Here is a 25,998-nt window from a genome sequence, read left to right as displayed (position 1 = left end):
TCTGCAGGGGCTCAGAATTTCCAGGAGAAAGCAAATAGCTGTATACAATTTCAGCCATCCTTCTCCTTTAAGGCAGCTAGAAATGTCAGCTTCCTGATTGCAGTAAGAATATATATTTCTCCCTGCCTTTTTTTTTTTTTTTCAGGCACCAAGAGTTGAAGCCCAGGTTCTTTTAGGATCTCTAGTCTGTTTTCCCAATTTATATCGTGAACTACCAGCTCTTCATCCAAATATTCCTGACATTGCTGTGTCTCAGTTTACAGATGTTAAGGTAGGAATTTTAACAGTATTTGGGTAGTATTCTGTTACCAAATATATGTTTAATATTGTGCTTTTGCAGAAAATACTAAGATTTTAAGATCCTAACATTTTTCAAAAGTAATTTTAAATAGATCATAAGATTCAAGTTCCCATAAAGTCTTGTCAAACTTTATACTTCTAAATATACATTATAACTGCTATTTACTTAATGATAAAGTATTTTCTTATGTTTGTAGAAGGAAATGATACATTATCTTACCCTTTCAAGCCACCTCTCACTAGGGCTACTTGCAGGTATCACAGATTTAATTAGCTGAGAAAAGATCATTGAGAGGTTTAAGATTCATTATTTAATTTATTAAGACAATTTTATTTATTTCACAACTGAGAAAAAAATATGCCTGTGTTCCATGGGGCCTTAGAAAATTTCTGTACAGCAGGATGTTCTGTGCAGCAGTGTGTTCTTTTTTCAGAAGGCAAATATTAAGGAGTCCTTACCTTGTCTGTCATAACACAGAGTTAGATAGTGTGATGGTGTACTGAAACTGTACAGAGCTCAGTTTGTGTGTCTAAGAAAGGCTCCCCATAAGTTTTCAAAACTGTTTCAGTTTAGGGAGAAATCATGATTTGAGAGCTGCCTTGCTCCTCTTTGAAGACTGATTTTGAATTCCTTCTTTCTCATTTCTACTGTAGAATGGCTGTTTACTTGAATTATGTTAAGGGTAGCCTACAGCTTTAGGGACATTTCACTGTAGTTGAGTCAATTCTTGACAGCATTCTTAAGGCACTGTAAGCACTTACTCTGCAACTAGTTGAGAATATTTTTTAAATCATTTATTTTTTTAAATGCTTGTTTAAACCTCAAAGTAAAAGATTCTTTCTGTCATACCCTTCAGCACTACTCAAGATAGCTTCAGGGAGTTTCTTTTTTTGCCCCTGATATTTTTTGGAAATGTTTTGACAAGAATTGGGTAAATGGCTCATCTGCAGAAATTAGGACTGTAACATGTAGGACATTCTTGGGGTGGCACAGTAACAAGTATCTGGGACAGGCTGGACATTTGGAGTAATGATAAGCAAACAATTCATCTGACCACAACATAGAGACTCAGCTAAGCAATATGCCGGTGTGCACTATAATAATATTCTGATGCTTTCTGTGATGGAATTATGTGTAAATTAGTGAGTATTTCCTCTTTCTTTTAGGAACTCATAATTAAAACTGTGTTAAGTTCAGCAAGAGAGGAGCCGTCTGGTCCTGCACGGTAGGTCATACAAAAAGAGCTTCTACATTAATAGATTCTTTTCTTTATTAGACTGTTTTGAGGTGAATATATTAGAGAGCTTAAAGTAAAGGTTTATTGCATTTTATTAATGGTTTTCTTCAACACTATCAAAACTGTGATTCACATGATGTGAATTTGAAATTGCTTGTAATGGAGATATTGAATGAACAAACTGGGCTGGTCTAGTCCAGTATTCTTTCTAGGATAGTAGCTGATAGGAAAGGGTGTTGTAAATAAGGGTAAGAGAATAAGCTTTCCCAGCCTACCCTGATGCTCAGCTCAGGGATTTTCTGGACAGGATAGTCATTTTTCTACTCCGATTAGGACAAGATTATTTATGAGGGAGGGATAGTTATTTTTTATTAGATCACATTATCTAATTTGAAAAACAGAAACAAACCAGTGTACATGAGTCCTTCTTTATGGTACAAGAAGCAGAAAAAATTGAGTTAAGAATTAAACTAGAAATGGTTACTCTGATGCTTAAACCTAAGCATCTTCATCAAATAAACTATTTCAGAGAGAATAGTTACCAGTTTTCTGTTTCTTAATTTGCTTAGGATTTTGTTCCTCCGTACCCATCTTCAGAAGCATTCAGGTACACAGTCCTGTGTATGGGATTGGAACAAGAATCTCTAATGTCTACCAAGGAAGAGCACATTTGTGTGCCTTATTTGGAAAGAGTGAATATATGTTTCCAACTAATATATTGTCATTTAAACATACTAGAACTACATACCTGAAAAACTACAAACCTGGACAGATCAGTTTATTGAACTTTCAAACATTTTGTTGGAAAACCAAGAGCAGTCTTCAGCAGCCCACTTACCATTCTTCACTTGAGCTGATAATATTTCTCAACACAGGAAAAAGAGGGAATATCCTGAGATCACGTTAATTTAAATTTTCATGTTACAAAATTGCTTTCTGAAAGGCCTAACACACTCCATTTTTCAGTTTTTCTTTCTGTGACAATCTACAAAATAGGGTGGTTTTGCACTATAACGTACAATTAATTCTTGTATGTATTTTTTTGCTGTCTGTAAGCATTTTTGTGATTCTATGTAGCCTTAAAATCCTTTTTGTACAGCACAGGCTTCATAGTCACTTCTGTTTCTTTCCTAGCCTACAGTTTTTTCTTCCCAGATGTCATGCATTGCAGGTCACATGATCAGCTTTCTTCTTGTTGATTTTGGATTGCTCTCCAATTTTATCCAGGATTTTGAGTTTTGAAGTTGTTTCCAGAAGTTGTAGACTGTGTTCCTGAGGAAAACAGCTAATGGCTCAGAGATTGCTTAAGCTAGCTCCTGAATATCATACATCTGCTTATTTGAACACATATATCTAAATACTGTTTACCTTTACATTTCTTTTCTATTTCCTTATTTTAAATGAAGAAACAAAAGTTGATGTATTAGTCACAATATATATATTGTCTCTAGGATTCAATTACCCCTCTTCTTCATCCTTGTTTATTGTTCATCTAAAACAATGTGAATGTCTGTGAGAGAGTAACATTCCCCTCATCTCTGTGTCTCAGAAGCTCTAAATATGAGCAACCTCTTGTGTTGGGAAGGAGGAAACTCCTACCCCAGTTTCTGCTTTGTCTTAAGAAAATATAAGAATTTTCCATATGTTGATTTCAGGTAATATTTTTAATTAAAACACACATAGAAATGCAGGAGTATTGATGTCTTTTTGATTTCTCACTTGCTCAGATGGGTGCTTCCTTTGCCCTTTCCTCTGCCTTCACCAACATACTTTGGATTTCTTGCTAATTTTTAAATAAGTTACAGCACTATAAAGGGTTTTGTGGAGTTGTTTTGGAAATATTAAAAACATATTTGTTGTGATATGTCTTTAGCAAAACATAATAAATCATAAAAATTAAACATTCCTGTAGAATGTTTCTCAACAACTTGTCCTCTAACATTGTTTTACAGATGTGTTGCTCTTTGCAGCCTTGGTATTTGGATCTGTGAGGAGCTAGTCCATGAATCACATCATCCTCAGATCAAGGAAGCATTGAATGTGATTTGTGTTTCTTTAAAGGTGAGAGAAGGAAATTTTTGCAATGTATATTGCCTTTATGTGTAAAGATACTTAGCATTTTCAAAACCATAATGACATTTTAACGTCCTTACTTCACAGTCCATTTGCCATCCTTACAAAAGAGAGAACTCAGTTTAATGTGTGGGTCTCTGAAATGTCAGAAGCTCTTTACCTTTCTTTAAGTTCGGAGAGAATGGTGTGCTGGGGGATAAGCCAGTGAATCTTTATTTTAATATATGTCTCTAGCCACTCTTACAGTATTCTCAGAACACTGTGTGTGTGTTCACGTCTGAGTCATTGAATTGCGCAATATTGCTTCTTAGCCCTGGCTAGATATTTAGTGAGAAATGCAGAGTACTTGCACTGTATGCATGAAAGCACTGAGAATGTTTAATTTGCTGTGGTAAAGTCTTTCCTCTGCTTTTTCCAGGAGCTGCATATTTTTTGTCTTTTTTTCCTTGATGAGTGTTTTTGTTTCCCTACTATTTTAAATCTTTCTGCATTTGTTCTAATTTTATATAATCATTAGAATATTAGTAAAAACATCTTGTTTTTAAGCAGTTTTCAAATTTGCAGAGCAATAGTTTCAACTTTTTAAATGTTTTCCAGTTTATCTTCAGAACATTTCTATGTGCTTTTTTTGCATCAAAATTCTATGAACAGTCTAGTCTTCCTGTATATACAGGTTAATAAAAATGGCAGTGTACACCTGTTACATATGACTTCTGTCGGATGTTGGGGATTATTATTTTCTTCTAAGCAATGAGAATCTGAAAAATATCTTAGCAGATCAGCTGCTCACATCTTGTGAAGCAGGATTTGGGTCTCTGTATAAGCTAGCTGCAGGGCTTTTAGTATTAGACTCTAAATTGCAATTTCCTGTTTTGCAAAATCACATTCATTCTTTGCAGCTCCCTCTTCCAGGGTTTTCCCCTTGGTTTTTAATAATGCTTAACTTTGGCATTTTATCAAGTTCCTGTGCAAGTTTGGTATAAGGCAAATGATGTTTTTATCTTGCTGCTTCAATTTATCAATATTTGAACTATTTTTAGTCCTGAAATTTGGTCATATATGTTCTTTTTCTCTGGCGTATTTATTAAACCAATTATTTGTATCTCATTTATATTAAACATAAATTACTTTTTGAATGAGAAAACAAAGATCTTTATATTTCTACTTCGCTTTGCTTTGTGTTGGCAAAATAATTCAGTGCATGTGGTCTTTTTTTCCAGTTCTGAGCAACGGTATACATTCACAATTGAGTTTAATAATGAAATGAAAAGTTCATTAATGTGTCATGGGAGAAATAAATTAGCTCTAATTTGTTACGTAAGCAATCTCCTGGCTACCAAGTAGTCAGAGGTTTGAACTCCCAGAATGGATTATTTTCTTATTTTCAGGAGAAATGAATGGTAGGGAGCTATAGGCCTAGTCCAACTTATTGAGAAGTTCAGTTGAACAAAATAACATTGAATGGAAACATTAGCAGCAATTACATGCTTATTTTTGAAATCCCAGAAGCATATTTAGAGCTGCAGTTCAGCAGCTCACTTTGGATATACCTAGTGCTTCTCCTAGCTGTGTGGCAGTGCTGCTCTGTCTGAATTAACCTCTGCTGGAGCTTGAGCACAAAGGATCCTAACCAGCCATCCAGACCTATGATTTTATTCTGCTTCTCTCAAAAATGCTGCAGATACATAACAAAATCATGTTGTACAGACTTAGTTGAATCAGTGCTAAACAATAGATTATTTTCAGGTATGGACAAGGTTAAATTTCTGATATAACATCCAGAAAGAGTAGACCCTTACAAAGATGAACCTTACGGTAAAACTACCTTCCCAAGAAAAATCCTGAGAAAAACAGGCTGGGAAATAGGCAAAGTGCCAGTTCATTGCCATCTTTTTTTTTCCCCCATGAAGTAACTTCTTAAAAATTATGTCCACTAAATAGAGAAGTGGTGAATCCTTATGCTTTATAACACAAGACATTTTCCAGAGACAAAGTATGGCGGGTGGAATGTTTTTGGAATCATACAGGTGTTTCCATGCCACCTCTGAAGGCTCTGGTAAAAGAAGTCAGAACCAAATTACTGACTTGAAAGGGATAAGTAGTTTCATTATCTGAGATGTACTCAGTGAGGCTACTTGAGTTCAGGAAAATGTCCTTCTAGAACCCACAGCTCTCATAATTGTCTGCTCTAAGGAGTGTTTGTCGCGGTTTAAGCCCAACTGGAAATTAAGCACCATGCAGCCCCTCGCTCAATCTCCCTTCTTCCCACCCACTGCAGTGGAACGGCGACAAGAATCAAGGCAAAACTTGTATGTTGGGATGAGAACAGTTTAAAAATCCAAAGCAAAGTAAAACAGCATAATAATGGTAAATGATAATAAAAAGAGAAGGGAAAAAAACCCCAAGTGATGCACAAAACATTTCCTCACCACCCACTGACCAATATCATATTCCCAACTCAGACCGAGCCCCTTTCCAGGTAATCCCCCCAGTTTATATACTGGGCATGATGTCTTGTGGTGTGGAATATCCCTTTGTCATTTGGGGTCATCCATCCCAGCTATGCTCCCACCCAGTTTCTTTTGCTCACCTTCTCACAGGCATAGCATGAGACAAAAAGAAAAAAATAAAAATCCTTGACTTCTGATGAATAGAACTTAGCAAAAAACAAAACATCAGTGTGTCATCAACACCATTCTCATTCCAAATCCAAAACACAGCGCTGCAACAGCTACTGAGAGGAAATTAACTCTACCCTAGCGACAGCATTCTTTTGAAATGTGATATATTGACTGTGCTAGGGCAGCTTTCTGAAGCAGATGAAGGATTTGATCTATTTCAGCCAACCCCCATATTCTTGATGAAAACTTCCTCCCTGATGCTTTTCCCATGAATGAAAAAAAATTAAATGTACAAGATTAGATTTTAAATTTATTCATATTCATTATTTTATACACTTTATCCTTTATGTGAAATTTATGTCTCTGCTTACTTTTGTTCCTTTATGGAATTAAAAAAAAAAAAAATTCTCTTAAACTAGAGGAAAAAAGGAGGTTAACTGATTTGTGTAAACCAGCCTCAAAAAATTATTCAATCCTCTTCATTTTAGAACCCCTTTAGAAAAAGAACCATTAAAAATTTAATAATTTGAGAACAGAAATGCTTTCTGTTTTTAAGTAGTGAATAGCCAATTATTCAGTGACTCTGAAAAGTCTCCAGGTCTTTTTCTCGAGTAATTTTTTCTTACTTTCAGTGATCTGGATACACTGTATTAAGCTACCCCAGTTCATCCACTCCATTTTTCTTCTCCAGTGATTTTGGGGTTTTTTCTGCAAGTTTGTTATGATGTTTTGAGCAATCTGGATTTCATCTCAAGTTCTGCAAACAAATTGTTATGCTTTCAGTCATTTTTCTGGTTTTTTTGGTTGCTGCTCAAGCTTGAGTTTTAGAATCTGTAGTCTGCTTACTGTGCTCTTACAGAGCTCTTTTGCAGCATGGAGTGTGTCTCATGAGAGATAAAAAAGTAATGATATTCCTGTCATAATGTCTGTGAAGATTTGGAGGTGTGAGATGTTTACTGTTTTGAGCTAAAAGCCAACAATAGCATGAAATGGCATCCACTGAGAAACAGGGAAAGTCAGAAGAAGAATTAACTGCCTCTTATGTACTCTGGTTTTCATCTCCCTGTATGACTTGCAAGAGCCATTCATGGTCCTTCTTTTTGCTTACTTAGATACATACCACAATTAAAAACATGGAAATTAAAACTTCATACTCCAGACTTTTCCTTATGCTTGTACCATTTCTTTAGAAAACTTTAAATGTAAAAATTCATAGCTCTGCTTTGATAAGAAGCACTGACCCAGAACAGAGTCTTCTTCGAGTGTATTTTCAGTTTAAGTTTTTGGCATTTAAAAATTTTATTCTAAATTGGGCATGTGGCTCTTCACCTGCCTTGATTCTCAGCAAAGACCTCTGACTTCAGAACTGGATCCTTGGGGGACTTTGTAGTGATTCATTAATATTAATTAAGGTAACAAGAAATTCTTTCTTCCTGGCTTCATGATACTGTACTACCCAGTCTCAAGTTACTTAGGAGACACCTCACCCCTTTCTGGTGTGCAACTCACTGGATGCCTGTCCCAAAACTTTGGTGGTAACTGCTAACATTTGTTTATGAATATAAAATAATTCCTTTAGAGTTTTGTAAAATTTTATTCTGTTCCTCTGGTAAACAGATACTTAAGGAACTGTATGTATAAAACTACCAGTGAAATTTGTGACCAACCTACCACTTAATGTATTCTTACATGAAATCATTTTGTCATTGTTACTGTGCTATGTTCTCTTTTCTAGTTTCCAAATAAAACAGTAGCCCAAGTTGCCTGCAGTATGTTGAACATGCTGATACATTATGTCCATAGACTTCAACTGTATCAAGCTGATTCACCTTTAAGAATTATTCAAGTAAGTAACTTTTTTTTAAATTGAAACTTAATGGTATTTAAAATTAAACACTAGAATGTACTACCCTAAAATTAAACACCTGAATATTGAGAATTCTGTTTTGCAAAACGTTGAATTAGTATAAACATAATCTTACTTAACACTAGCAGTAGGGAATTGCAGCACACTTAACTTCCTTACTCCAGTATTGACATGTAATGTGTCTACATCATGCCTGTATTTCCTCAGAGACAAAGTGTCATGAGAATGTTGTCAGTAAAGTACATTTTTTTTTTTATAATGTTAGATATCTTCAAGCATGCTTATTTAAGTTCAGGGGGAAATAATTGCTTAAAATATGGGTTTGCAATTGTATTTTGCATGAAAGAGTTTCAGTATAAAGCAAAAATAATATTTTCAATAAGCTTCCCGTAACAAGGAGGTAGACTTATGGCCTCTGTGAGTCTGAAACACAGAGAATTGACAGAGGGCTCCCAGGTTCTTTTTAGATGAAGCTTCTTAAGAAATACACCAAGTATTTCTGTGCTCCTCTAGAGATATATTTTTGATAAAATAGAGACAGGGTGTATTCTAGTAGTCCTGAGAAATAGTGTAGCTCAGATAGCACCATACACAAACCAGCAGCAGATTTCTTCCTGCATCCTACATGTATGTTGAGTCACCTTCTTTTCATGCCTGAATATTTGAGGTAGCTGTGTAATTTCATTGTCCTTAATGCACCTACATCAGTCAAACAGAACATACTTCTTCAATGTATTCTGCAAAACTCAATTAAAAGTGTTTTTATTTAAAAAAAAATGTTAAGGAATACTGTAACTTGTCTCAAAGTACTTGTAATAGAATTTAACCATGAATCTAGTATTATGTTAGATCTACCTGCCTAAAAAATATATTTTAAACTTAAATATTTAGGTTCTATTTTAAAAGAAGTATGGTGTATTTCCCCAGATTCTGATAGCAACTATTACACATCTGCTACCCAGTACAGAAGCTTCCTCTTATGAGCAGGACAAGAGGGTAAGTATTTTTCATTTCTAGTACTTTCTGCCTCCTGAAAGCTGTGTCTCTTCTGAATTAGCTTTGCTGTGGGGCTCATTGGGTCATTTAAATTTGGGCACTTTTGGTGCAGTTTGTTGCTGACAGCTCCATCATTCTGGGCTCCCATTCCCACAAGGAACTGGAGTACATCTGTTGCTCATTTTGGTCTTCAGAACTCTGTTTCATCTTGTCTCTGTTCGCAAGAAGTCAGGGGCTATTGTAGACCACACTCATATGCCAAGCCACACACTTTTCCACTTGAGGATCCTTTCTGTAATTGACCAAGTTTCCCCATGAACTACTATCGATCATTGTACATCAAATATCATATTAAAATTTTTCTTATCAATTTTGACAAATGTAGTCCTAATGGGTTTCTTAAAAATTGGTTAAAAATAAAAAGACTCAGTGCCCTCCGTCATTAGGTTTATTATGCTTTTGAGGGACAAACTTGGAATGTATTATGTGAAATGAGTAAATCAGATACATGGATTTTTTTAAAGACTTCTATTTACCTTGAGAAATATTTTAGAGAATCTTGCAGGTATTTATCTTAATTGTCTTCTCTTCCACAGCTGAGTTTTAAAAATCAAAAACAATTATTTGGTCAGTAAGTTATTGATGGTTTGGTGTGGATTTGTGTCTTAATCTAATTCTGTTCTAGAGTCAGTCAAAACATCCCAAGAGGGAGCTCATTCTTTTGCTGGGTAACCTACAATACAGAAAGTAGTTGGATTTCTTTCAGATGATAACTGGTGCTGTGTAACATTATTGCTATGTTGTGAAGGACACTATGTGTTATTTATAAAGCACTAAATACAGGTGAATTGGTTCCATTTTGTGTAATCCTTGATTCACTTTGCAGTGAAATTTATGTGCAAAATGGCTCATCAGCCTTAACTGAACCTGTGTTATCTGTCATTTTAAAAACAACACCCTAGAAAACAATCTTGAAAACTGTGGGTATCTTCTTAAGTATATCTGCTCATAGAGATCACCTGATGAGAAACTGTTGAATCGATGGTCTTTGTTAAAGACCTCAGTAGCCAAAATTTTTACTGATGCTGTAGGTTTTGAAGATACAGTCGTTAACAAGTGGGACTTGCCATTACTGCAGAAAGTTGACTTTACTGAATTGAAAAAAAAAATAAAAAGGCAAAACAGAGAAATAAAATCAAGTTATAAACATGAAGTAGCAGGTGCTGGCTTAATTGATTTGTAATGGAAAGTGTCTTTTCCAGTTGGTGGTTTCTTTACTTCTGTGCTTATTGGATTGGATAATGGCCTTGCCATTGAAGACTTTGCTGCAGCCTCTTCATACTACAGGAGCAGAAAATGATAAGACTGAAAGATCTGTTCTTAATTGTATATATAAGGTACTTGTTTCTTTGCTCACTTATTAAGAATTTGGAGGTAGTGTCAGTTTTCATGGAAATTAAGGCAAAAGTTTTCTGCAAGCTGACCTCCATGTAGATTTTGTTTTACATTGTGGATGGTTAACCAAACCTTTTTTTTTATATAATATGGATTGCAGATGCTTGTATTGTAGAAGGCTAATTATATATTTAATACAGAAGGATGTAACTTTTATATATCAAGCAATTTCATTTGGCACTAAGCAAAGCAAAAAGCACTAAGTTACAATTACTGTCTTTAGGAACACAGGAGAAAGGGTTTTTTTTCCTTTTTCCAAGGGAAGGGGATTAAAACCTCTAGCAGCTTAGACCTAGCATATGTAATTAAAGAAGATAGGAAATCTAAAAATAAAAGTAGCCTAATGATTTTTTGTAAGTTTTTATTCTTTATTGTTAAATTCCACTTTGGTGGTAATAATTTTCTTTGCAGACCAGAATTTGTTTCTGTAAGCATTAAGCATCTAAAATTTTCCAACGTTTCATCATGCCTTCTAACAAATCAATTTTCAAAATGCAAATAAAAATAAACTTAATTTCTTATAAAACTGTTAAGCATAAACTTCAGTAGTTAATGTAATGAAACTCTGGTTTTGTTCTAGGTTCTGCATGGATGTGTATATGGGTCTCAGTGTTTCAGCAACCCAAAATATTTTCCGCTAAGCCTTTCTGATCTGGCATGTATGGATTATGATCCTTTTATGCATTTAGAAAGCTTAAAGGAGCCAGAGCCACTGCATTCTCCAGACTCGGAGAGGTCTTCTAAACTTCAGCCAGTCACTGAAGGTTTGTCTAATTGCCTAAATATATTTTTTTCCCAAAAGATTTTGTCTTGGTTTTCAGTATTGAAGTGTTAGTGTAAAGCACAGGTTTTTGGCTATATGTAGACACTAGGTAAGAATCATTAGTATGGAATGAGCAAATGTAATCTTGAGCAATTACTATTTGATTAACTGAAATAAGTATGTTCTGAACAACACCAAGATCGATATGATATAGATTGTTCCATGCTCTGTGTATCAGCAGAAGTGTTAATTATTGCAACATGGATAAATGTTGCTTTTTCATTTTACTTTCAGTAAATTAATTTGATTTTTTCTTAATTTTGCTCCTTTTGCTAGGTGTATTTTGGATTTTTATTCCTGTTTGACATTGCAATATTGAATGCTTTCTATGAATTTTTTTAGCCTGTCATAATTTGTTGTTGATTTCTTTGTGTGCTGCTTAAAACCACAGATTTGTCTAAAACAACAGAAATTTTCTCTCATCTGGTTAGAACCTTAGGAGACATGGGAATTAACATTTTCTTCACAACTCAAAAATAAAAATAAAGAATCAAGAGTTTAAGCGACAGAGGACTCTCATGTTTTATGCAGTGTATCTAGTAAATACCAAATAGCTACATAGGGAAGAAAATTGAAAAAGATGAGATTAAGATATGAGCAACTCGGTGTAGTGTTATCCTGCCTCTGTATTAAGTTGTTCCATTTAGGCTTTTTTAAGGGTATTAAGAAGCAGATAAATGCAGCAGTTCTTTGTAGCAGCTGTGTGCTAACAGCAGGTGATTTTGTGGTCTGTAGTGACTACGTGCTGTTTTTTATGTAGAGAAAATGGCTAATCATTGTGCCCTTGTCTAAGGCATGCTTCATCATCCTCAAGTACTTTTTTGGCTAAAGAATTCTAAACATAGAGCTGTCCCCTAATAAGCTCAGTATTGGATTGAACAAGTCTGATCTGAGAACTACTGGCAGGAGGAGCTGTAATTATTAAATTTACTGAAGAATGAAGCAAGGTACTATAGTTGGCTTTTCGTCAAATGGCTGTGGCCTTATTAGTAAAAAGTAATCATCTGCAGGGTCAGAATGAAAGAGGCTTTGAAGGATTCATTCTGTCCTAATTACAGTCTCACCTATACATATTATGTAAAGCTAATATTTAAAGCATTTGCCAAAATTTACTTCCACTGCATGTTCTATTACAGTGTAGTGAATAGTAGTAGCTTTTTATGCCTGGCATCTTTTGTATTCCATAATAATCTGTAATTATGGGTTAGAAGCAAATGCTGTGTGTCTTTTTTAATCTGACAATCTGAAAAGACAACCCTGAATAGATTTCTCTTTAAATGAATATGGTTGCACAAAGCCTTAGCATCAATATCTTCATTTTGCATTTCCAACCATGTTCTTTTCTTTTATGATTTCTTGTTAAATTTCTTAATAAAAGTAATTTCAGATATTCCTTTTATCTCTCCAGATAAATTAAGTTTCAGGGTTCTGGAATTGTAAGTTAGACTGTGAAATTTAATTGGCAGGCTACAGCATTACAATACAATCCTGGTTCTGCAACCTTGGCACTTCTAGTCCCCATTGCCAGGCAGAGAATAAAATTGGCAGTGCTTAACCAATTGCACAGCATCTGTTCTCCCTGGCATTGTTGGAGTAGTGAGAGGAGTAAAACTAGTGGATAACAACCAGTCTGGGTCTCTGTCAAGACAGAGGGTCAATTACTACAAGCTAGCAGCAGAACAGTATGCCAGTGGGTCAGCATCTTTTAGTAGAGTGAAAGGGCTGTCATAGTGTCTTTTTAGAAGGAATGGAAATGAGCAGGGCAGAAGTAGGGAATTCAGGGAAGTTCTACAAAGACACAATAGGAATTGCAAGACTCTTTCCTTAGGTCACAAACAAATCTGAAAGTGCTGAAATGACAGAATTCTTAAGACAGGGTGCTTTAATAGATGGGATTTATTTACCCTGTTATGCCTCTGTTGTTCAAGGTCAGATCCATCGCAGGTTTTGTGGATACTTAGCCACAGCATAATGTGGTATGAGATCAGGAAGATACAGGACTTAGAGTGACACAACTGTGTAGTGGAGACAGGATCTGCTGAGAGGTGTGGAGCATGCCATGCAATAAACAGCAGGGCAAAGGTTTCTTAAATCCTCTGGGAACAGGTGTATGTCAATAAAGAAGATTATTATCGGCCTCTCTTTCAGTAACTTTCCAAGTTCTGTCTCTCACAAGGAAGCTCTTAACCTAGGATTATCTGTAAAACTGTCTTTGTTCTCCTTTCTGTCGCTGGTAAAGTGGTAGATTTTACTATGAGATACACAAAGAATAACTTGGAAATTAGATGTTAAGCATATTAAACTGTTATATTTAAACCAGAATGAACTTTTAGCAGCTCCCCATAAGGAACATCAGTAGGAAGCTTTTATTGCATCATCAGAACAAGTCTGTCCAAACTAGCTGCACAAGTTTAATTCACTGCAATCTGGTACATTTCTTTCTGATGGTACAACAAGGCCTTGTGGCTCACTTTGTGTTTGAAAGCACAAAATGGCCCTGAACTATGCAGTTCTTTTATCTTTATACTTATTCTTACCCAATTAAGGGTAAGAATATTATTTTTCTTAATGACCCAGTGACCCATCACCTGTGTGCTGCCTGCACTGCGGCATTTTCTAACCAATCACTTACTATTACCCAAAAACCTCTAGAAGAAGAACATGAAGAAGAAAGAAGAAGGAAAAGAAACAACATTCTAAATCCTCCATCTTGCCTACTGCCTTCTAAACTAATTTAAACTCTAAACTAACTTTTTCACCCAGTGACTTAAGAAATTCTCTAATCTACACACTCACACTTCTAGCTATTCTATCTAACTTCAACAGTTTTTTCATGTATCACCATGAAAATGTGCTCATGAATTTCATATTGTATGAAATTCAGTGGTCTTCTGGATCTTAGAACTAAGTATCAGAAACATGGGCACACACTCTGTGTCTCAGACTCCAACAAGTCTGTGATGCTTTCATACATCTGAAGAATCACTGGATTTGTCTGTGTGAAGGCTGATGATCTGTTCCTCTAGTTGGTATCAGCAGCAACCTACTCTAGCTACAGTACAGGCATACAAATGGTGATGGTGGTGATTTGACCCTGGCTGGATGCCAGCTGCCCACCAGAGCTGCTCCCTTACTCTCCTCCCCATCTGGGCAGGGGAGAGGAAATATAACAAAAGGCTTGTGGGTTGAGATAAATACAGGAAGAGATCACTCACCAATCACTGTCATGGGCAAACCAGATTTGACTTAGGGAAATTAATTGAATTTTTTACTGAGCAAATTAGGATAGGATAATGAGAAATAAAACCAAGTCTTCAAAACATCATACCCCTACTCCTCCCTCCTTCCTGGGCTTAACTTCAGTGTAAATCTCTACCTCCTCCTTGCCCCCAGTGGTGCAGGGGGACGGGGTTTGGAGGACTGCAGTCAGTTCACCACACATTGTATCTTCTGCTCCATCCTCCACAGGGGTAGGACTCCTCATGCTCTTCCCCTGCTCCAGCATGGGAGCCCTCACACAGGAGATTTCTACAACCCAAGTCCTTCCTATGGACTGCAGTTCTTTATGAATGCTCCATTCTGGGTTCCCTATTTTTCTGGGTCCTGTAGGCCCAGGCTGCTCCAGTGTGGGTCCTCCACTGGGTCACAAGTCCTCCCAGCAAGCCTGCTCCAGCATGGGCTACTCTCCACAGCACCACAGTTCCTGCCAGAGCCTGGTACAGTGTGGGCTTTCCACAGGATCACAGCCTCCTTTGGGCACCCACCTGCTCCGGTGTGGGGTCCCTGGGGGCTGCAGGTGGATTTCTGTTCCACTGTGAGCCCCATGGGCTGCAGAGGCACATCCTGTCCTCACCATGGTCTGCACCAGAGGCTGCAGGGAATCTCTGCTCTGGTGCCTGGAGCACCTCCTGCCCCTCCTTCTTCACTGGCCTTGTTGTCTGCAGAGTTGCTGCTTTCACATATTCTCACTCTGCTCTTCTCTGGCTGCAATTTGCTTCTGCCCAATAATTATTTTTTATTCCTTCTTAACTCTTTTGTTCCAGAGGCATTACTTTCATTGCTGATCAGCTTGGCCTTGGTCAGCAGCAGGTCCAGCTTGGAGCTGGCTGACATTGTCTTCATCAGACACAGGGGAAGCCTAGCAGCTCTTCAGAGAAGCCACCCCTGTAATCCCCACACTACCAAAGCCTTGCCACACAAACCCACTGTTATCTTTAGCTGTACCTAACTAACCAACTTAGATGTTCGCAAGCCAACCTGGGCTGTATAGTGCCACAATCTGCTAACTTCTGGTTTTTTCCGTTTCATTTCAGGACCATCAACATATATTGAGAATTTTTTTGCAATTATAGACAAAAATATTTTGAAAGCTATTCTTCATAGATTGCAAATCTGTTAGGTATAGTTGTGATTGGAAGGTACTAGCAACATTATGTGGATACAGTGATCTATCAGTTACTGATTTCATTGCTTTTTCCCCCATTACTCGTATTTCTCCAAACATATTTTAAACTCTTTTGCATACACTGAATTTTTTTCAAACATTTTTCAATTTCTAATGAAAATGTTTTCTTTGCCTGATGTTTAGTCTTAGCATTTATTTAAAAAGTAGAAATATAAAGTACTTTCCATTTAAGGATTTGCTGTTTGCCATTTTACTGAAAGGACACAAAATGCACACTTTAAAAAGAATATTTTATACATAGTGCATCCAGATTAACACAGTTTGTGTTCTGTGGGGAATATTCTAGAGATGGGTTCCCTGTTGCTGCATGTCTATATAGGTGGAGTTTCAAATTAGAAAGGAATGAGACTTGCTTAAATTAAGGTAAAAACAGGAAACTAAGCTAAGAGGAACACTCTTAGGCTCCCTCTAAACATAATGATGGAAAAATAAGTGCTTTTAGAGAGTGATTCATCCCATTGCTCCAATTTGAGATTAATCACAGGTCATTCTTTAGACAGCTAAAAGGATGAGGAGAGTTAAATTCCACATTCAGTCATTACTTTTTACATCTACTATATAACCATAATTGTTTAAAACTGCTCAGCCAAAGTTGAATTAAAAAGTTACCAGCACATCTTAAGGAAACTTGTGAATCCTTCATTCATGTCACAGATACAAATTAGTTGTGATGGACCTTCAGCCTTTCCACAAAAGAGGTAGTTTCAAGACTGGGAAAAAGAAATAGTATAACATCCTTCTAGTAAATTATCAAATGATCATGTACACATTTGAATTACATTGCCCAAGACAGAGGCAGTACCATTGTAAAGAAAGCAGCGATGTGTTCTCTCAGGAAGACAGGTCAACAAAGTGGTGAGCTCTGGACTGCCTTAATGTGTAATGATACGGCTTAGTTTGTAGGATTTGTGGTAAAGCTCTGATGGCTTGCATTTTTACCTATTTTCATTTGCCCTCCAGAAGCAAAGAGCATGGTTTAGATACTCATTTTAAGGTTTTAATATATTGATTGTCCAGTTATTCCTGATTGAGGAGATGTGCTTCTAGGAATAAATTAAGTTGCAAAATTAATTTAAAATTTTCATAATTTCCAAATGCATTACTAGGCTTGGGATTTTTCCTTTTTTATTCCTGGGGAAACCATCGCCAAAATCCGATTTTCTGTGTGGCAAAAATGTTTCAAGATTGCTTTATTTTATTTTAACAGGTTGCATCTTACAATCTGCTCTTCAGTATACTTCTCTTGATACTTCTAATTTAAATTTTCTGTGTCATTTTTAGATCAACAGCACTGTATTCTGAGAGGAGACTCAGATGTAGTGTTTGCATTTTATAAAACAATGACAGATTTATGATTTTAGTTCAAGTGCAAAATTTTCAGGGAAAGGCTATATTAGGACTGAGAATGCATCTTCCAAATTTAAATTAATTTTTCCCTTCTTCGTATCACTGTGTCGCCTTTCTTTTCCATATGTCCCTTTGGCTTCTAAGGGAGTAAATTCACACACACAGGCACAAAATTACCACAGTCAGGTTTAAGTTCTTGAGGGTTTGCCACACAACAGTCAAAGTAATAGCATATGCTAGAAGGTCCTTATTTCTTCAGGTTTCTCAACAGAACTTAACAAGGGGCATTTAACCATTATAGGGTGGGACTTCAGATATCTGGGAAGCTTGTGTGTCTCTGCTCCTGGAACCTGAGAAAAGCCTTACCCTATTTATCTGTGCAGTGGCAAGTGCTAAATACTTGGTATAAGTACCCTGATGAAGATGGGCCACCCTGTGCATTGTCCAGGCGCTAGTCAGTAATGTGCTGATAAATGATTCTTCAAGCGCCCAGTTTATTTTCTCTTTATTTTGTATAAAATCTGCTTCCAGTTCCTTCTTAAATTTCAGCAGATGGCACTATAACTTAATTTCCTTGTATGCTGCCAATATCTGGACACTTAATTCAGCATCACTGAATGTTTTTGTATTTGTAGATTTTAAACCTCAAGAAGGCTATAGATGACATGAAGATAGTCTCTAATTTGCTTATGTTAATTCTCAAGGCATTAATTTATAATAATACTTGACTAGATATGAGTTTTGTAATTGTGTAAATGTTATGTTGATTTTGTCAGCTATTAAATGGATGAAATGTTTCCCTATTTGCAGTTCAGATGAAGTGCTTCCGAAAAGAAGAGAATAGCCAGAATCCCAAACATCTCTTACTTGCTAAACCCCAACTTTTTAAGGGGGAAAAAAAGGCAAATACATACTACCTGTTTATTTTTGCAGTTTTCGAATGCATCCATCTTCAGAAACTGAAGATCTGTAATGGCAGTCAGTATGCATCACAAATTTGCCTTTATTTTTCCAGTTAAACCAATTAACACATCTGAAACTGCAAAAATAAATTTGTTTATTAAATATTAGGTTTTGCAGCTTATGAATATCCAACATAAAGGGAGATGCATTCATTATACCTTACTTCTATACCCAAGTTACATATTCTCAGTTAATACTGAATGAAAAAGTGATGTCATTCAGAACATTCTGGTTTAATGGATTTTGGTGAGAAAGAAGATGGGAAGTGTTTGCAGCAGTTTTCAATGTTTAATGTAATTTAAAATATATGATATAATCCTAAGGAGTACCGTTTTTTCATCTTACTGTTACAAATCCCAAATTCAGGGCATCCATGCCCAGTTGCAGGAGAAAGGATACAGAAAACAAGTACTTTTGCATTTTGATCTTGTTCCCTCTTCCACCAGTCTTATTCTGCAGTGTAATATTTTTGTTTATGTGTTTTCCAGTGGGTCCCCTGAAGCAGTTGACGGTTCTCTGCCTGAGAGAGTTGCTTTGTCCAGCTCATGTACTTCATGTAGAGTGGACTTGATAAAAATAATTCAATAACAATATAGTACTGGCTTAGCTGGGTGTGATACAAACATTAAAAATACCTTTTGTGAATTTAGATGGCGTAACATGGAAGTGAAAGGTATGCAGCAAAGAAGGAGATGGCAAAAACTATATTGAAATACCAGTGCTCACAGGATGATATTCACATAAGATGGGCACAATTAACTTTTCTCTCCCTCCCAAGGTTTTCTAACCTGAAACTTCGTAAAATGAAGTTGTAACATGAGATTTCCTTTTTGAAAATTTTGATAATGTTAGATCATGTTCGATATAAACAGCCTGGTCTTTGATTTTGTACTTTAAAATTATCCAGTGCTATTCTCAAGCTAACCTACAGCTATATGCTCCCCAGGGAAATTAAGATGGATTAGATCTTTTGTGCATCCATCTTCCTTTGTATTTCTCAGTGTAATGATGTGTATAAATATAAAAATACACTGCAGGTGGAATGGACATCTTGCACCACAGTTAGGATCTCTACTTCAACAGCAATTCAAGATTTACTTTCACTAGATAAGAAATTGTGTATTTTAGAAGAACAGTGCTGGTAACAAAGCTATGATAAAGGAATTGTGATTTGTAGACATAGACGTGGCTGTAAAATAATGAAGATGCTTCTTTAACTGTTTTAGGATTTTTCATGCTATTTATATACAAGAACAATGGTCATCAAAATACATATTTTTCCACTATTGAGTTGCATGTATCCTCAGCTTGCAGTGCTCAGTCTCTCAGGAAGAGACCAAAAGAAACACATAAATCTCAGTGTTGTTTTCTGAACTCTTCTTTTAAAACCTGTGCTCTTTCTCTTGCAGTGAAAACTCACATGCAACAAGGATTAATTTCTGTTGCTGCTCGTACGGTGATAACACATCTAGTCAACCACTTAGGCCACTATCCTATGAGTGGAGGTCCTGCTATGCTGACCAGTCAAGTGTGTGAAAACAATGACAATCCATACAGTGAAAGTCCTGAGCTTTCTCCTGAACTTTTTGAGAACCCAAATCTTCAATTCTTTGTATTAAACAATACTTCCTTGGTGTCTTGCATACAAATCCAAGCAGAAGATGACATGCCTGGGGGAGGACTATCTGCTGGACTTGCATCAGCTAATTCAAATGTTAGAATTATAGTACGTGATCTGTCTGGCAAATACTCGTGGGATTCGGCCATTTTGTATGGACCATCATCTTTATGTGGATCTTCACAACCAACATCTTTTGCACTTTCATTATCTCAGCAAGATAAACCAGAGGATGCTATTTCATCTTTTGAGCATGTGGAGGATGTATCTGCAAGAGATGGAATTACACTCCAAGTTAAAAGGAAATTCAGAGACACTGTACCAACGTGGGATACAATTAGGGATGAAGAGGATGCTCTTGATGAGCTACTGCAGTATTTAGGTGTTACAAGCCCTGAATGCTTGCAGAGAACTGGTGTTTCACTCAACATCCCTGCTCCTCAACCAGTCTGCATCTCAGAAAAGCAGGAGAACGATGTCATCAATGCAATTCTGAAACAGCACACAGAAGAGAGAGAGTTTGTTGAAAAGCATTTCAATGATGTAAATATGAGGGCTATGGAGCAGGACGAGCCAACCTCACAAAAGCCACAGTCAGCATTTTACTACTGTAGATTACTTCTCAGTATACTGGGAATGAATTCATGGGATAAAAGGTAAAACAACTCATATTTTAACAACTTTTTTTAAGGAACTGTGCTGTCCTTACCTTGATCATAGAGTTTGTTAAGCCAGCAATATTCCAGGCCAGCTAACAAAAGAGAGGGGATGTGCAGCTAAGGGCTAAATGGCAGCTTTATTCTGCTTTTCAGCCTGTCATTTAGAGAAACAGAAAGGAGGAATCTGTTGCATTTTCTGTGATTCATATTCTTTCCTTAGAAAGTGTTTGAAGGCAAATTGAAGGAGTGATGTATTTTCTTTGCATCCCATGTATGTTGCTGCAAAAATCGTTACCTTTCAATGTCAGAATAATACTCAGAAAGTGTCATATTTTCAGCTATTGTGTCGCTGGACAGTGTCCTGCTGCTTTGTCTGCTAAAAGCATGCTTGCATGCAGCCTCAAAGCCTTGCATGTGTATTAGCTAATGAGAAAGATGTGTCCCCTACTATTTATTTTGACATTGGCTGTGCTTGAGTACTGTTTGAATATTATTTCAAACAACAGGAGAGAAGCCATGTTCAATTACAGAAGTAATGTCTCTTTACGTTATTTTTTTTGTGTGTGTGTACTTAAGTGCGTGTCTGCATATACATCGGTGCATGTACAAATAATACCATCCTAGAATTTATGGGTCTTTCTGAAATCTTTTTCTGCCATTGCTTTCAAATTCCATATTTGAATTATTGATATATTTTCCTGCTGTGAAGGGAAATGGATATTCAGTATACTGAATATAACAAAAATAATCTGTGTCACTGAGGTATCACTGGAATCAGACAAAATGTTGGCATTACAACCCTTCTTACTTGGGTCTTTAATTCCTCAAGGCAGTCTGGTTTTGAACAGGACTGCTCTTAATTCCTCAGTGTTTTGTGGGAAACATCTTAAGCACAGTTAAAAAGACATGAAAACTGCCTTTCTTTCTCTAACATATTGGTTTCGTTTTTCATTTAAATTGTTACAGCTGGCTGGGTGATTACTGAGCTAAGTTCTGCTCTGCAGTTCAGGGCAGCAAAAGTTCTGTGTTGAATGCACCAGCTCCCTACAACAGTAGACTAATGGGAGTGTCTTTTGTCACTAAACATATATATTTTATGGTTCTTCTGTAGAGAAGAAATAGATCCCAGGCAGATTAAATGGGCTGACAGAAGAAAGTGGAAAGAAATAAAGGTTATACTCAGGGCTGTAATAAATATAGAAGACTTGCTGGACTAAGAAAAATTGCTTGTATACTTTTTTAAAGATGTCTTAATTTTTGTATATTAAGAAACGACTGTTGAAAAGGCAGAAGCATTTGTTGACTGTTCCTGAGTGGACCTGGATATGTTGTTGTACTGTTCTTGTACTGTTCTGTATCCATCAGTGAAGAGGTAATAAAAGAGTTACAAATTTCTCTGTTTAGAAGGAGCTTTCATCTCCTGAAGAAAAATGAGAAGTTACTTCGAGAACTCAGAAATTTGGACTCAAGACAATGGTAAATTCTTTTAATGACTGCCTACTTACTTGTTTTAAGTGTGCTTTTACTCAAATGGTTCTAATTGCATAGCTGTAAGAGTTGAGCTGACTTTTTTAATAGTTATTTTAATTATTAATGTATTTTGCATTGTATTGTAATTTTTTCTGTTACACTGAAGTTGCACTGGTTTTATTTGTAGGGTCAAATTCTGCACATAGAATACCATGAGACAAACAAATTTCAAAATAACTTATGAGCATTTGTATATGCATAACATTTAATTATTTTAAAACTTTGATATATTAGAGTCTCTGCATTTTAAGCTTTGATTGATTCTTTAGCTGTTTCAAATGGTCCCAGTATTTGAAGGCATGGACCTTTAGTTGGAATTGTAGCACAGAATTAAAAACTGACTCGTTTTTGTAGAAGTTGAAACAAAACCTAGCAGAAGTTTTAGAAGTGTGAGAAACCATCTCCACTTGTTCCAATGTCTAACAACAACCTGTCAACAGAAGACATTTACATGATGATGATCTTTAAAAAATATGTAAAGATTCCTCATTCAGTTGCACAAGCTGCATTTTCACAGTGTTCAGAAGGCACTGTTATTAATGGGCAGTGCAGTGTGGATAATGCCTGCATTACACATGGTTTTGCCCATGTCAAAAGCCCACCTATTCCATTAGGAATTGGTACAGCCAGCACGATCCTGCATCTTAGAAGTGATGAAAGGGGAAAATGCTGCTCATGTATAGCAAAACTTTAGGCTCTAGAGAAGATGACATTAGAAAGAACAGAATGAGAATATGAAAATATAGGGGATATCAAAAAGAAGCCATATAATTGTACTGTAATCCCACTATGCATTTTTTATGCTTTAGAAACCAAGCTCTGTGTGTATTGCTTGCATATTTTCATTTCATATTAGTTAAGGTACTGTCATGCAATGACCATTCTGTTTTACAGCCGAGAGACACACAAGATTGCAGTGTTTTATGTTGCTGAGGGGCAGGAAGATAAACACTCCATTCTTACGAATACTGGGGGAAGTCAAGCCTATGAGGATTTTGTAGCTGGTCTTGGCTGGGAGGTATTTATTAAATATTCTTATCCTAGATTTTTTTTCAAAGACAATTACTGACACCTTCATATATTACAAGTCTGATTCTTCAGCATTACTCACAAGTTTCAGTGCTCACAAGTACTGAAACGCACAGGTTTAAAAATGGTACTTAGAGAAAAGGTTCTGATTTAGTTTCATTAACAATACTAGCCATTTAAATTTAAGCTCTCAACAACTGAAGCAAGTTTGTTCAGGCAAAGATAATTCTTTAATGTGCAGTCCTGTACTTGGCTTTCATGGACTGATTAGGAGGAATCTTGATTTCCCTGTAAGCTTGTAAATTGTTGAGGACATTGAAGTTTGAGCTTTGCTCAAGTTCAGGGCTTCCAAAAGTACAGACAAGCAACTTCTCACATACTCTCTTCTTCCTGCCTTCTACTGCAGGCATGTATCAGTTCACACACTCCACTCTACTTCTCTTCCAGCAGTTAGAAGTATTGTGATCTACCCCATCATCTATGTGGGCCTGCAGCTCTTTAGTCACTTGTTCAATACTGTCACAAGGATTTCCTTTTTTCCATCTTTCTTTCAGATGCACAGGATTAATTACCACTGCAAAGTTCAGTTTGGCACTGTTGCACAGAATACACGAATGGCTTTTGGTCCTGGTTGGCTGCAGGTCAGCCAATATATAAGAAGCTTTAAGAAGCTGCAGGCTTTTTGCTCCTCTTGCAACTTGTGCTCATTAGGAGTGTCCACATGAGTGTCTATCTTGTTCATTGTGTTTCTTTACTCCTTAGGTACAAAAGGACACTACCAGATTAACTGTCTGGATAATAACTCTGACTTCCACACAGGAACAGAGGAAAACAGCTACAAGTGTGCTGATTTTCATGAACATAGATGTTTATTTCCCATATTCAGGAGGAAAAAAACCCAACACTAGTACCATAAGATATCCTTCTTTAGTGGTTTAATTCTCTTAGGCAGTATTAGCTAGTTTAAAGAATTGCCAATTTGGATTAATATTCCATAATGAGACAACTAATATTTAAATATTTTAACATTAAATTCTGCATCCTTTAATATCAAGAAAACAAATATATCCCGTGTGGGCAGAGACTAAATGTGTTTCACATCCATAAAACAACTTTTTGTAGTCACTGTTTTAAAGGTGAAACAGCGTATTAAGCATGCTTACTTACTGCAGTGTCTGTGTATTTCCCATTGATTGAAGACTTAAAAATTTATTTTAAAATTATCAGTTAGTTTCCTGTGAATTTTTTTTTATATTCACAGAATGAAAATTTCTTTAAAAAATGTGTGTAAGGTAATAAATTCCCTTGCTGTTACACAGTGTTTTTCCAGAGATCAGGTCAAGGTACTGATGTATCAGAGAATTTTAAAAAATTCAGAAAGTACATGTAAGTGACTTCAGTCAAATGATCAGGAAATAATGCAGTAAATATTATTTACACAGTCTTTCCTTTCTTCTAATCTCATCTTTCCAGTAGTTTCTGTGGTGACCATGGAATATAGGATGCTAGTGCACTGCAGTTGATTTCCAGTGCAGTAAGAAAATCTGAACTCTATTAGAAATAGAGTGTAACTATACTGTTGGGAAAATGATCTTCACTTCTGAAGTTCAGTTGAAAGTGCATTTTAAAGTATAAAGAGTGTATTATTACCTGATAATTTTTTCTGGTAAAGTTTCCTGGTCTTTATTTCTAGGTAAATCTCACAAACCATTGTGGCTTTATGGGAGGACTGCAAAAAAACAAAAGCACTGGATTGACCACTCCATATTTTGCTACCTCAACAGTGGAAGTAATGTTCCATGTGTCAACAAGAATGCCTTCTGATTCAGATGACTCTTTAACAAAAAAGGTAGGTGTCTCTGAATAAACAGTATTCTCTTGGTAATAAACCTAGAGATATTAGTCAAAGAAAATCCAGTAATTTAAAAAAAAAAACAACACAACAATAAAACACCATAAAATATCTTTACCTGCTAAGTTGGTATATTCTCTGTCAATTTCTAATTTTACCATACTGGTGATTTTTACCATCATTGTAATTGTTGACAAGATCATATGTAAAGTGGGGAAAAGTGCAGGAGAGTAATGGTTGGTGTAGAAGAAAAAGTATTACATCTGAATGATATCTTAGTACTTTTGAAACCTTAGATGCCAATTAAGAAATATGTGATGAGTACTTTCTGAGATGACTTCTTATTTACCTAAGGGTCATCTGCAGGTTATTAGCATAATTTTCCCTTTAAAAAGAAAAAAGGTTAAAACATGAAGACATGTTTATTGTATATCAGGTGTTTTGTCCTGGAGGAGGCACAGATTCTCAACAGTGATATGATCTCTTATAGCTACATTAAGAAAAAAAAATGGTTTTTTGTATTGGTATTTTTTTCTTTAGAATTTAATAAATTCCACATTAGTGATAATAAGTTACAGTCTGTGTCCTATTATAAATGAACAATTAGCTATCCTCAGACTGTCCCCCCATCCTGCATACATACATCTTCAGATGTGCTAATCCATTCACTAGACACGTTAATGAGCACTGGTTGAAGTGTAATATTGGAGGAACTGAAGCTGGTTGACCTCAGCATGGACTTTAATACTTGTAATTAAATTAGATGGTAGACAGTTAGTAAAGAGAGAAATAGCCATGCCTCTGGCAAGCTTCAATTATTAATGACTTCTTTTTCTTTGTGTTCAACTTGAAGAAAAAATATTATTGTTCTTATTATAGACTGACTATGAATTTTAACTTCTCACTGTTCCATCTCAGGTTGTCTTGGTTGGTGTAGGGTTTTTTAATTAAAAATGCTTTTGCTTGTGTGCCTGAGATGCTGCATCCTTTCTGTTCTTTATTTCCTGAAGTAGAGTCAGGGTAATACTAAGGTTGTTAAATGATTTATAGAAGTGGCTAATAGCAAAATAACTCATTTTAAAATCAGATTCTTGCTACTGTTTTAGTATAAGACAATGGGGGGGTGTCTTTTTAAGTTGACTGTCTTCTTTATTTTTAAAAC

The 25,998-nt window shown here is 36.1% G+C and overlaps 1 protein-coding gene across 15 annotated transcripts in view; it reads left to right on the top strand.

Annotated features, from left to right (window-relative positions):
* RALGAPA1 (Ral GTPase activating protein catalytic subunit alpha 1) overlaps positions 1-25,998 on the top strand; it is a 132,032-nt gene that overhangs the window by 61,293 nt on the left and 44,741 nt on the right. For all 15 annotated transcript variants that reach the window (XM_023927881.2, XM_086894106.1, XM_086894107.1 and 12 more), the window contains 11 exons: positions 146-271; positions 1,468-1,526; positions 3,491-3,599; positions 7,968-8,078; positions 9,027-9,095; positions 10,358-10,492; positions 11,131-11,314; positions 19,558-20,422; positions 21,830-21,901; positions 22,850-22,973; positions 24,678-24,833. In XM_023927881.2, coding sequence (XP_023783649.1) covers positions 146-271; positions 1,468-1,526; positions 3,491-3,599; positions 7,968-8,078; positions 9,027-9,095; positions 10,358-10,492; positions 11,131-11,314; positions 19,558-20,422; positions 21,830-21,901; positions 22,850-22,973; positions 24,678-24,833 — 2,010 coding nt within the window. The remainder of the gene's footprint in view (positions 1-145; positions 272-1,467; positions 1,527-3,490; positions 3,600-7,967; positions 8,079-9,026; positions 9,096-10,357; positions 10,493-11,130; positions 11,315-19,557; positions 20,423-21,829; positions 21,902-22,849; positions 22,974-24,677; positions 24,834-25,998) is intronic.

This window comes from Cyanistes caeruleus, chromosome 6, assembly GCF_971803275.1.
Source record: "Cyanistes caeruleus chromosome 6, bCyaCae1.hap1.1, whole genome shotgun sequence".
Taxonomy (NCBI): domain Eukaryota; kingdom Metazoa; phylum Chordata; class Aves; order Passeriformes; family Paridae; genus Cyanistes; species Cyanistes caeruleus.
The sequence above is the reverse complement of the archived record's forward strand: the minus strand, read 5'-3'. Positions and strand labels throughout refer to the sequence as shown.